General features: G+C 39.1%; 1 protein-coding gene across 5 annotated transcripts in view; it reads left to right on the forward strand.

Annotated features, from left to right (window-relative positions):
- pde5ab (phosphodiesterase 5A, cGMP-specific, b) overlaps positions 1-13,384 on the forward strand; it is a 126,494-nt gene that overhangs the window by 49,666 nt on the left and 63,444 nt on the right. For all 5 annotated transcript variants that reach the window (XM_028038300.1, XM_028038298.1, XM_028038301.1 and 2 more), the window contains exons 4-7: positions 2,653-2,742; positions 6,872-6,943; positions 8,236-8,325; positions 8,398-8,535. In XM_028038300.1, the coding sequence (XP_027894101.1) occupies positions 2,653-2,742; positions 6,872-6,943; positions 8,236-8,325; positions 8,398-8,535 (390 nt within the window). The remainder of the gene's footprint in view (positions 1-2,652; positions 2,743-6,871; positions 6,944-8,235; positions 8,326-8,397; positions 8,536-13,384) is intronic.

The following is a 13,384-nucleotide window of genomic DNA, read 5'->3' on the forward strand; positions in this document are numbered from 1 at the left end:
GTGGGAGAAGATGTCTGTCTAATCGTCGGTAATAAAAGCGTATGACAAGTGAATTCAGCAGCGCTTCGCTTTCAGAGATAGTGGGGGATACGTCCAACTTTTATCGTCACTTTGAAAGAAAGGTAAGCTCTGTGGAAGTGATGTTGGCTAAGATAGCTGTACAGGGACAAACCTGTTGCATGCATGTCCGATGATAAAAGCTGTCACCTGCTGCGGTTATTGTGCGGAGGTGTTGACTCACTCCTGTGTCACACATGCGGCAACGCTGTGACCAAGAACGAGCCGATTCTTCTGAACGGTTCTTCACTATTAACGATAGGACTGGAGTCTCACTGAGAACTGTTCTTTGTTTTTGTAATGCTCAGTAGACTACACTGCAGTAGTTATTTTATTATAGCCTATATATATATATATATATATATATATATATATATATATATATATATATATATATATATATATATATATACTTATTTAGTAATCGAATAAATAAAATACAAGAACGTTAGATCACACAGAGCGCATGCTCATTGCGCTTTGATTATTTTCGTCACCTGTCATCTGTGCGCTACCTGGATTCATACAGCGGGAGACAGAGTGACAGTCATGGTGCACTCCTTTTGCTTGGTTACTTCTTGCTTTTTTCCACTTGGTCAGTGTTCATAGTTGAGCGTTGTTTACCGTTAGTGCATGGTCATGATTGGTCTGTTCAATGATTCAGACAGTGGTGGTTTCTGACATTGGCCATATGAGCAACTACCCAGGGCATTATCTTGTTTGGGGCGACATGATACCTCTGCAGCTTGTGGCACAGAGATTGAAGCAAAACAGAACAAGAGCTTAAATTGATAATTATTTATTTTAGCTCTAAGCATTAATATCTAGGTGTTTTTATGATAATGTGGATCTTTCAGTTCAATTTTAGAAGCCGTTTTTAGTCATATTTCACATTTTATTGTCATGCAGCTGGCCTTGGTCTTGACTCGGTCTCTGCCTGGTTGTTTTGGACCCAAAAAGTCTTGGTCTTGTCTCTGTCTTGATGCACTCTGGCCTTGGTCTTGGGTTAGGTGGTCTTGACTACAACACTGCTTGTAGTTGAGGATATATCAGATACAAGCAGAAGTGTAATGTTTTGATAAATGTGATGCATGCCATTTCTTACCATCAGCCAACAAATAAGTACACAAACCTTTTTTCTTCTTAACAGTCACTGGCTGAGAGTTGTGTGGATGTGCTTTTGGCACTTGAGAAGGCTTCCTTACAGTTTTTTCCCTTCCTCATAAAGAAGAGTGCGTACATCCTGACTTGAGTCTGTGTGGGACTACATTTTCGCCTGCTTGGTTGAAACTCTGTGGTGGAGTGAAGCTGTATCAGTGAATGTAGGTCACTGAAGTGCTTGTTGAGGCTAGGTGACGTCTGGATCGGATGCTGATGCATTGTTCAGCCGTTTGCTGCTCTTGTATAAGCTCTGCTTACTGTCTGTTGACATTTAAAGTTTGCACACAGCACATAAGAAGTCAGAAAATTAAACAAACAGTCCATTCATTTGCTGCTGTGCTGAAGTGTAACCTCCGTTCTGCAACTTCTGAGCAGTTTGTTTAAGTCAGGGGTGCCAAAAGGAGGTCTCTGCAGCTGTGCTTTGAGTTGGAGATGGAACCAGTTCCATTTCTAACCCAGGAACACTCCTACGCAGAAATATTCATACCATCTGAACATTTTGTCACATTAGAGCTATTAACATGGATGGGTTATATTGAAATTAAATGACAGTAGGAGTGCAACTATTGCAGTTTTCTTGCCAATCACTGATCTTTAAAATACATGAACTTCACCAATATTCACCAAACTATATTATGCTGAGAGATGTATCCCAAAATATCTTTAGCTGGCAATCCAGCAATGCTGAGGGAAAATAAATTCCAGACTTTTCAGACCTTCATTTACAAAAAAAACTAATTGTAAACTATGCATCTTTTTTCCCTTTCACTTCATCCATATACGCTACTTGCAGTTGGTTTGTCACATGAAATCCACATAAGAGTTCAGAGTAGGGGCGAGTGATATGGAGTTAAAGTTTTATCTCAATATTTTGTGATACTATTGTGATGATACTAAAAGTGGCAATAAGAACTAGTCACTACTTCTTTTTAGGTAACTATATTGCTGACATAGCAATAATAGCCCCACAAACAGAAATACTGCTCTTGAAAAACATTCCCATATGATTCTTTAGGACACCAGTCACATAAAGAAGTGCGATTTATATCACTAAGCTGTGCACAATAACTGCATTAATCATATTTTTGTATTTCTTGATACTCTGACTGAAATAACAGTTGAGAAAATTGTGACAATAAAAATCTTCACAATATGGGCAGTTTTGTTTTGTTCTAAACATAATATGAAATTTATTGTGACAACAACAAATAAGAAAGAAATTTATCACAATAAATGATAAACGATAAATGCCCAAATGTAGTTCAAGGGACATGAAAACTTTACAAGCCCCGTACTTGACTTATCAATCAAGTACGGGGCTTAGAATTGGTCATATTTTGCAACATACCATGTTGTGAAAGAACACTATGTTTGAGACCAAAGTAACCTCACTTCATACTAACAAGATGACTTGTGGAACTTCTGCCTCCCTAGGACCCAAGATTCAACGCAGAAGTTGACCTGATCACAGGCTACAAAACCCAAAGTATCCTTTGTCTACCCATCAAGAACCACAGAGGAGAGGTGAGGTGGCATATCTTCACACTCTGTTCAATGCTTTCTGTGGCTGATGAACTAGAAATCAGATGCGCCACAATTTCAGCAACATAGGTGTGGATTTTAAGGTGAATAGTGTGAAGGTAGTCCTTCTCCTTCTTTATAATTACCAATGACCAATGATTGGAGCAGGGGCACCTTTGCATGTTTTGCTACATGCAGATATAATACTGACTTCACACTGCAGGGTTTCCCCCAGAAAACTTGCCAAGTCCTTTGGTCGAAGCACCGAGGCGGTCCAATGGCAGTCCACCATGTTTTTGTATTAAAAGATGTTAAGTATTAAGGAAATGTAAAAATATTACTGAGTAATATGTTAAGGGAAAACATTGCCAGTGAGATGCTATTTAAATCCACAACTAGTCTTATAAACAACAAATAAAAAAATACAATTAAAATGAATATCAATTATTTGCTCTTCTGTTTAATCCAAATTAAGTCAGCGGCTCCGTGAGGCCCCCGAGGGCTTCAGGGGCCCCATAAATGCTAATATTTTAACACAAACCACAGATACATAAAAGTAACATTTATTTATTGAGATTATCAATGCTGCTAAATTTGATTTAATGGTGTCAGAATACATTAATTAAAAGATTTTAAATTGTTTAACATTTAAATGTAAGATTTTAAGGAGCTGGCAAGTTTACTTTGTACAACTTCAAGGAACAATATTCATAGTTAGACTGTTTTGTTACCATAGCAACAATCTGATGCTGTGAGTTTAATCTTTGAGTTTGAGCTCTGTTTGTTCACCAATACAAATTAGTAAACTGCAATTAAAATTTATTGCTTCTTAGGTTGGCTAATTAAACTACTCCCCCTGTCCCAGATTAAATCTAACACAGAGGTGTTAGAGATGCTGATGCTTTTAGCAACAAGAGGGCCTCCTAAGTCAAATTCTGCTACAGGCCTCATACAGCCTTGGACCGGCCCTGCATGAATTAAATCTGCTGCACCTCACTGAGATGCAGAACAAACGGGAGATTCAATTTAATGTGGCTTTAGTAGCTCTTCCATTCTGTCTGAGTTTTTAACAAGGGGACACAGAAACTATTTTGGTTGGTCCAGTTTTTCAGATCTCCGCGAGGCCGTGCACATTAACTCTGACTGACTAAGTGGACAAAGCATTTGATATATGCATCATGTAACCAGAAAAATAAAACTAAAACCAATAATAAAATAACATAAAACCAGCGTGAAGCATGACTAACGAGGAGAGCGTGAAAGCTCCTCACCTGGCTGAACCTGCATGACGAGGTTAGCGCTGGTTTGTTACCGACCAACCGGGAACACAGACTTCATCAGCGCAGACAGAGCCAGGCTCTGGGCAGCGTGTTGACATGAAAAAGCCGCACAAAATTCTTTGTGGACAAAGAATTTTCGCTCAACGCATGTCTGAAAGCACAACTACAAGTTGTTCCTGCGGTTCACGTAGAGCTGCGCCACCAGAGCTAACACTGTGGGGTTTAAACTCTTACCTTGATCAAAAACTCTGGAAAGAAACAAAATTCCTCACTGGGGATTGATGTAAATATCCATACAGGTCAGCCTGAGTCCAGTTTGAGTGAAAGGAGGCATGCACGATCCCGCTGAGGTAAACTTAAGACGTCCAACTGCTTTAGCACGAGACAACGCGCAGAGGTGCGATTGGTCCGGCTTTATAAACCTTTCTTCTATAAACATATCTTTTAGGAATAAATCTGTTCCTCCTGACGCTTGCAATCTGGCTTTAAAAAAAGTAATTTTTTAAGTTTTTTAAAAAATTACTATTATTTTCCTAAAAACATAAAAAAGAAAAGCTTACCCTGGTGGTGGGGCTAGTAAAGCATGGTGGGCCACCAGGCCTATCATACACTGGGGGAAACCCTGTACTGGACTGTTCACTGGTGTTTTCAACAGTTTCCAGGTTATGTGAAAGTCGAGTTGGGTAAGTTCTAGAGATTTGAACCTGTTAATTAGTTAATTTTGTTCTTAGTATAACAGTTTGGGTCCCAGAGGGACATGGTCAAATGCCTTCTCCAAGTCCACAAAATCAGCTCAGAAGGCAGTATATTTTTACACTGATAGTATATATTTTATATTTTACAGTGTGACACATTTAACATAATCTTGCTGTGTCAAGGTCTTGGGTTGTTTTGGTGTTTTGATCATTTAATTCTAGTTTGATTATTCTGTGTTCCTTAGTCTTTCTTTGTTTAGATCAGTCTTGTTTCTGTTTTATTTTAGTTTAGTCCTTCTTAGTATTTCTACTCATTTTTTTGTCTAATTACTCCTTAGTGTTAGATTAATTTCTTTTTGCCTTGTGTATTCTGCCACGCCCCTCCCACCCCCTCATGCCATATTTTCTCTCCCCTGACTCTCTCCCCTGTGCCTGCCTTCTGCTGTTTCTCCTCACACCTGCAAACCGTTAGCTCATCAGTTTGGGGATCATCATATATAAAGTGTGTGTATGCACAAAAAATCTGCTGCACCATATTTTATGCACAAGTCGGCAAGTATAAAAATGAATATGGCATAAAGGTTTGTGTAAATATACGCAAATTTTTACCTGCCATAAAAATGTGCGCCAGCCACACAAACTTTTAGTGTGGACAATAACAAACTACAAACGTCAAAACTGACATAAAGATGCAACTGTGTATCGGTCTAAATACACTGAAACCTGACTCCATTCAGACCAAGAACCTGATGTTTTTTCATAATTTTAATCTTTTATTGTTTAAACTTAAAAGATGAAATTGAACCACATTTATCCAATGACAACAACATAACACACACACAACATAAATAAAATAAAAATTAAAGGAAATCCTCACTCAAATGTAAATTACTGGCAGTAAATTTCTTCAGTTTTTGTAAAGATGTAACTGCGCATTGGTCTGTTGGTCCAAGTGCATGAAATGCATGTTGTCTGCAGGGTAATTTCATTCACACTGAAAAAGAAAACTGGGTCAAATTAGCAGATTAACTCCAAACAGGTCAGGTTTGATCATTCTTAAGGTGATCCAGGTGTGTGGACAATCACACTGTTAGCAGCTGCGCAAAGGTGTGCCACATAAATGTGTGACTCTAATGGAGAACATCGCTAATAGAAGGACTCGGAGGGAGCGTTTGATCAGAAACTATAATGATATGCTGGGAAATATTTAGGATTTTTTATTAGCATTTAAATTCTCCCCTGAGTGATCATCCTAGAGTTCTGTGCAGAACTTAAAGAAGGAGCTGTTGGTTACTGGTGCAGCTGGGGCTGCTGCCAGGTCAGACAGTGCTTCAGTCGAGCTTTGGCACACTGTCTTTCTTTAAATCCCAGCTGAACTCTTTGCTGTTCAAACAAGCATCTCCATTTAGATCTCTTTATTTGTTTTTAATTCTAATTGAAATTTTTTCTTTGAAATTTATTATTTTTGTGCAGTAACCTTATGTGCTCTGCTGGCACATATTAAGTAAAATATACAATTATTATCATTACAGTTACTTAAAATACTACAAGCAAGGCACCGTTTCCATGGTTATTGCTTCACGTGGTGTCAGACATCTGGGTATTTATTCTAATTTACGTATGTATTTCCGGACCAACAGCTGAGCTCCATTTCCCACACATTAGGATGTGTATAGGAAAGGTGTGTTTCCACGTGTGTTCACATTTTTATACATCTGAATTTTTTTGTGCACTGTACTTTTCAAAAATATTTCCATACACCAATTTTTAGTGTGAAAGCTTTGCACTCCTTTATACATGATGCCCCACGTCTTTTGTTCAGCATTCAGCCTCAAAGTCTTTAAACTCTTCTCTTCTCACACTCCATGCTGGTTCCTCCCAGTATGCCCTGTTGTTTTACCTTTTTTTCCTGTGTCTCTTGCTGGCATTTTTCTTGGATTTGTGGTTTTTGGTCTGCTCTGTCTCCCTGTGTTTTTTTATTTTTTCATTTTTTACTAAAACTTTCTACATAATCCATGCTCCCAGCTCCTGTCTGCATTTTGGTCCATCCTGAAATTTATATCATGACATGCCGTTCTGAAACGGTTTCTGATGATATAAAACTGCTCTAAGTGAATTACTTTGTTTTTGCTTTATTATTATTCCTACATATTGCAGGTTGTTGGAGTGGTTCAGGCTATTAACAAGAAATGTGGAGAGAATGGTGCCTTCACTGAACAGGATGAGAAGGTTGGTCAGTTTGACTGTGTAACATCTGCTATCAGCCAGTGGTTTTCTTCCCTGTTTTACTGTTGCTGTTGATAGTCCTCATCCATAGTCTGGTAAAAAACAGCCCTTTATTCTACACTTTGCTTCATCCAGAGGGTATAAATCCTTGGATATTGAGAAGTAATTGCTTGCTGGAGGCATGGACTATGTTGAAGTTTGAAATGACTGGATCTGATTGGATCCAATCACTAACATTTGGCTGAGGCATATGTAAGACGCTAGTTTGAAGCTGTGAACCATACAGTAAACAACCATCCTCCACTGTGAAGAGAGAGGTCTCCTGAGCCGAACAACATGTTTGCCTGAAATAAAATACCTTAAACATTCCTCTTGCTTCAACTTATTAATTCATTTCCCAGACAGAGCACTGAAGGGAGATGAGAATTGAGCAGAATTACGTACGTACAATTGCCAGGCTAGTTCATCCATGAATAAAGCAGCATTTGGGTCTCTTGGCATGTTCTGTTTAGCCTTGTCTACAGAACCCTGGAATATGTTTGATTCGGCCAGATCTGTCTGAAGACGGACAGGCGGTGGTGAACTTTATGAAAATGATTAAAATGGATGTTGTAAATGCCTGTTTCTCCCAGAAGAGGCAGGGACATACAGTGACTTATAAAAGGAGGAGGTAGGAGCACACAGGTGGACTACATCTTATTTAGACATAATCTGAAGGAGATTAGTGACTGCAAGTTGGTGGTAGTTAAGAGTGTAGCTGGACAGCTTTGGCTTGAGGACTGTAGGATGAAACTGATAGTTAGGAAGATGAAGACAACAAAGTCAGAGCAGAGAACCTGGTGGTGGAAACTGAAAAAAGAAGATTGTTGTGAGGCTTTTAAGGGGTAGTTAAGGCAGGCTCCTGGTGGTCAGTAGGCAATCCCTGGTACCAAACCTCAACAACCAACCTTGCTGCCCCAGGCCCCCCATGCAGGGGGTCACCCTGGCGTCCAGGTGCATGGCATTGTACCATCCCACCTGATTAGATAGCTCTAGGGAGGTTAAGGTAGCTGGAGCCTCACCTGGGTCCAACTCAATCCCTGCAGCCCAGAACATCCTTAAAAAGCATCGACCACCAGCTGAGAGCCCCAGTATCACACCAGAGTTGCACCCTTCATCTCAGCCCAAAAGTCTTGTATGAAATGTATATCTATTTATATTTTACCATGAAGTACTTGCTATATACAGTAGATAAAAATAATTTTTTACTTACCTCCTACTACATGGTACTGGCTCACTGTTTTGCTTCCCAACAGGATTTTTCAGCCTATCTAGCCTTTTCAGGCATAGTTCTGCACAATGCACAGCTGTACGAGACCTCGCAGTTGGAAAACAGACGCAATCAGGTAAGAGTAAATGTCTGTGCAGAACCACATACATGCAGGTGTAGCTTAGTGTGTGAAGTGCTGAATGTGCAGGTGCTGTTGGATCTGGCCAGACTGATCTTTGAGGAGCAGCAGTGTTTGGAGGTTGTGCTGCGGAAGATTGCCGGAACCATCCTGTCCTTCATGCAGGCTCAGGCCTGCACTGTTTTCATTGCTGATGACGACTCAATGGTCAGTGCACAAACACACATAGACACACACTGATCAACCACTTGTATGATTCCTTGCAAAAGCATTCACACCTTGTGTAATATTATCATATTATAATGGTGACAAGGAATGTAAATGATGCTTCATTTCAATTTTTAATTGTGTTTCACAAATGATAGATGTGTCGTGTTAAATCCAGCTGTTCTATGAAGGCCTCAGAGGCTATTAGAGAATATTAAAGAACCCACTGCCCCAAAAAGACCAGTTTAAAGTTTAAAGCAGTTGGGGTTGGGTTCTGGTCAAATTGGACCAAACTTAAACTTTCTGAGCTCCATGCAATCTGATACACTATATCCATGATGAAACATATAATGGTGGCAGCATCTTGCTGTGGGTATGCTTTTCTTCAGCAGGAACAAGTAAGTTGGTCAGAGTTTATGGAGCTTGATCCAGTAAAAGAAAATGTGCCAGAGACTGCAGGAGACCTGAGACTGCATTAGACTCTCGGCATCCACCAGGACAACCACCGTAAACATACAGATAGCGGTGCACTGGAGTGGTTTAGATCAGAGTAGATTAATGTCTTAGAATGGCCTAATCAAAGTCCAAGCCTAAATTCAATTGAGGACATGTGGCAAAACTTTAAAATGTATTTTCACAGACCCTTTTTATCCAATCTGACAGAGTTTGAGTGAGTTGTTGAAGAATGAGAAGAAATTTAGCCTAGAGGTTTAAAGTTGGTAGAATCTATCGGTGGGCAATGTGGACTTAAAATTTTACTGCAATGTTTTGTGGTACTATTAAGTATGTGATAATAATAAAATTATGGTAAACTATTTATTCTTTTTTAGATAACTTTATGGCTGTTACTGCATGGCAAAGCATTTATAGAACCACAAACATTGATCTTTAAAACCATTTTCATTTGATACTACTTACTTAAAGAAAGTGATTCATATCACCAAACTGCACACAACAACCACATTTAGTCATATTTTCCAGTGTACTAACATTGGAAAATAGAATTCATTGTCATTAAGGGTGTAAATATTTCCAGTGTCTCAGTAACTGATTTCGCCCTATCTGATCATTTCTCTGTTATTTTTGAAAGTACAATCTCCATTGACTCACTTAGCAAAACAGCTATTACAAAATGTTCTTACATGGACAACAAGGCAACAACATTTAATCAATTCTACTCTTCCTTGCACATTGCATAAAAATTAACAATGCTTAAGCTTTATTTACCACAGTTGACAGACACAGAAGCCCTTGTGTGATTGCACCACCTGAACTCCACTCTAACACGACCTGCAATGAATTTGCCAACTTCTTTACAGAGAAAATGAAAAAAATAGAAGGTTAATCTTAACATCCACACCAAAAAAAAATCAATGCTATGCCCAAACATAACAAATACAAAAAATGGCTCATTTTCAACTACTTAACTATAAACATTTAGAAGAAATTCTAAATCAATTAAGCTTCTCTTCCTGCTGTCCTAATATCCTACCCACAACTTTCCTTAAGAAAGTTCTGCCTGTCGTTGCATCTGATCTGATTCAAATAGTAGACTCAATCCTCTCATCAGGTGTTTTCCTTCAGGTTTTAAAACAGCAGTTATCAAACCACTGATAAAAAAGAACAATCTGGACAAATCACTCCTGTAGATTTACTGGCCAAACTATAACATTCCATTCATCAGCAAAATTATTGAAAAAACAGTGTTTCAACAACAATGACCATCCGCTTTGATGTCTTTCAGTCTGGTTTCCATAGTTACCACAGTACTGAGACGGTCAAAGTGTTCAATGACATCCATATAAATAAAGATTGTGGAAAAGCCACCTTTGTGATTCTGTTGGACCTCAGCACAGCATTTGACACTATTACAGCTCTCCAATCGTTACTGAAATGATTGGAGAGTTGGGTAGGATACCCTAGTCCAATATTCAATTGGTTTGAATCTTTGAAAAAACAGGATTTTCTTTGTTTTAATAGGGGATTCTCATCGAAACGGACAGAAGTCATATGGGGTACCCCAAGAGTCAATCCTAGGACACATCTTATTCAATATCTCTATGCTCCTAGCTCATGTTATAACAGGAAGTAAGATAACTACGTAGATGGCGCACAACTCTACATTACGATGTCACTAGGTGAATTAAATTTACTCAAAGCTCACTGGAAGAGTGGTCATTATGACCTCCAAAAGCTAGAGAAACAGTTTAGATCAAAGAACATTTTTTTATTACTATGGCCTAGTCCAGACCTAAATCTACTGGAGAATCTCTTGCTAGACCTTAACTTAATCATATCATCATATGAAATGAAAAATATGTGTCTTTACAGCAGTTTCTCTTAGTGTTCAGGTTTGATCTTCCTCTTGCATTGTTCCATGCATGTACAGTACCTTACGAAAGTATTTGGCCCCTTGAACTTTTCAACTTTTTGCTGCTTTTCAGGCTTCAAACATAAAGATCTAAAATTTTTATTATTTTGTGAAGAATCAACAACAAGTGGGACACAACCGTGAGGTGGAACCAAATTTATTGGATATTTTAAACTTTTTTAACAAATACAAAACTGCAAAGTAAAGTGTGTAATATTATTCTTTACCTTCAGTGCAGCAAACTCACTAAAGAAGATCAGGTTGGATCTCTGAATGATCCAATGTTGTCCTAAATGACTGAAGATGATAAATAGAATCCACCTGTGTGTAATCAAGTCCCCGTATAAATGCAGCTGCTCTGTGATCGTCTCAGGTTGTGTTTAAAGCGCAGAGAGCATCATGAAGACCAAGGAACACCAGGCAGGTCCCAGTTACTGTTGTGGAGAAATTTAAAGCAGGATTTGGATGCAAAAAAGGTTTCCGAAGCTTTAAACATTTCAAGGAGCACTGAGCAAGCGATCATATTGAAATGGAAGGAGTATCAGACCGCTGCAAATCCACCAAGACCTGGCCGTCCCTCTAAACTTTCATCTGGAACAGGAAGAAGAAAGATCAGAGATGCAGCCAAGAGGCTCCTGGTCACTTTGGATGAACTGCAGAGATCTACAGCTGAGGGGGGAGAGTTTGTCCATAGGACAACAATTAGTGGTACACTGCTCAAATCTGACCTTTATGAAAGAGTGGCAAGAAGAAAGACGTTTCTCAAAGATATCCATAAAAGTCTGGTTTAAAGTTTGCCACAAGCCACCTGGGAGACGCAGCAAACATGGAAGAAGGAGCTCTGGTCAGATGAAACCAAAATCAAACATTTTGGCTACAAGGCAAAACGATATGTTTGGCATAAAAGCAACACAGCTCATCACCCTGAACACACCATCCCCACTGTCAAACATGGTGGTGGCAGCATCATGGTTTGGGCCTGCTTTTCTTCAGCAGAGACAGGGAAGATGTTTAAATTGATGGGAAGATGGATGGAGCCAAATACAGAAGCATTCTGGAAGAAAACCTGTTGGAGTCTGCAAAAGACCTGAGACTGGGACGGAGATTTACCTTCCAACAAGACAATAATCGCAAACATAAAGCAAAATCTACAATGGAATGGTTCCCAAATAAACGTATCCAGGTGTTAGAATGGCCAAGTCAAAGTCCAGACCTGAATCCAATTGAGAATCAGTGGGAAGAGCTGAAAACTGCTGTTCACAAGCGTTCTCCATCCAACCTCACTGAGCTCCAGCTGGTTTGCAAGGAAGAATGGACAAGAATTTCAGTCTCTTGATGTGCAAAACTGATAGAGACAAAACCAAGCGACTTGCAGCTGTAATCGCAGCAAAAGGTGGCGCTACAAAGTATTAACACAAGGGGGCCGAATAATATTACACGCTTTACTTTGCAGTTTTGTATTTGTGGAAAAAGTTTAAAATATCCAATAAATTTGGTTCCACCTCACGGTTGTGTCCCACTTGTTGTTGATTCTTCACAAAATAATAAAAATTTTAGATCTTTATGTTTGAAACCTGAAAAGCAGCAAAAGGTTGAAAAGTTCAAGGGGCCAAATACTTTCATTAGGTACTGTAGCTACTGACGTAGCCTCAGTTTGTATGTATTTGTCCCTCTCAGGAACTCTCTGTCCAGACAAACTGTCTCCTCATTGCTTACCTCTCTCCCCTCTTTCTCTCTATTATGTTTCTTTCCCTACCAAACATTTACCTAGAGATTAAATACTTCTTCTGGCTTATTTTCCATCCAGCCATCTTTATGCAGGTGTCAGTATTTCATGTCTGTGTTTTTTCAACTAGGTCCATTATTCAGCAGATTTTAGAACAATGTTTTCTACAAGAAAAGAGCTTCTGTCTTTTGGAGGTGGAGTAAGAGGCAGTCCGGAAAGAGCAAGAAAATGTTTGCTGCCCTCATTTTGCTCATGTGTGGCGTCACATTGGGAACTGTCTACATGTCTGCTGTATACTCTCTATATAGTTTACTTTTCTATGCACTTACCTGTATAAAGGCCAGGAGATGTTTAGCTTTAACTGACATTTTTATTCTGCAGTCTGGTTTTTTGTGGTACTCAAGTTGCACTGAAGGAACATCTGGTTGTTATCTGCGTGAATGTTACTTCACTGTATCTCAGTGTGTTGGCATTTGCAAGTATAATTGTGTCTGCCGGTGTTTACGTAAATTATGTCTGATTGGGTTTGACATCTGCCTCATCACTGGACATGTTTCTTCCCCCACTAGTTTAATTCTCTCCAGAGGAAATAAGGAGATGGAAATGAAGACATGTCCCCTGACACATATGAGAAAACATTTCGCATAGTATTTCTGCACACACAGTCTATATTAATAGTTATATCCTTTAGCTATAAGCACATATAGATACTGTAATATCTACATGTGCTCGAACCTTTTCACATATTGTCA

This window comes from Xiphophorus couchianus, chromosome 14 (assembly GCF_001444195.1).
Source record: "Xiphophorus couchianus chromosome 14, X_couchianus-1.0, whole genome shotgun sequence".
NCBI classification, from domain to species: domain Eukaryota; kingdom Metazoa; phylum Chordata; class Actinopteri; order Cyprinodontiformes; family Poeciliidae; genus Xiphophorus; species Xiphophorus couchianus.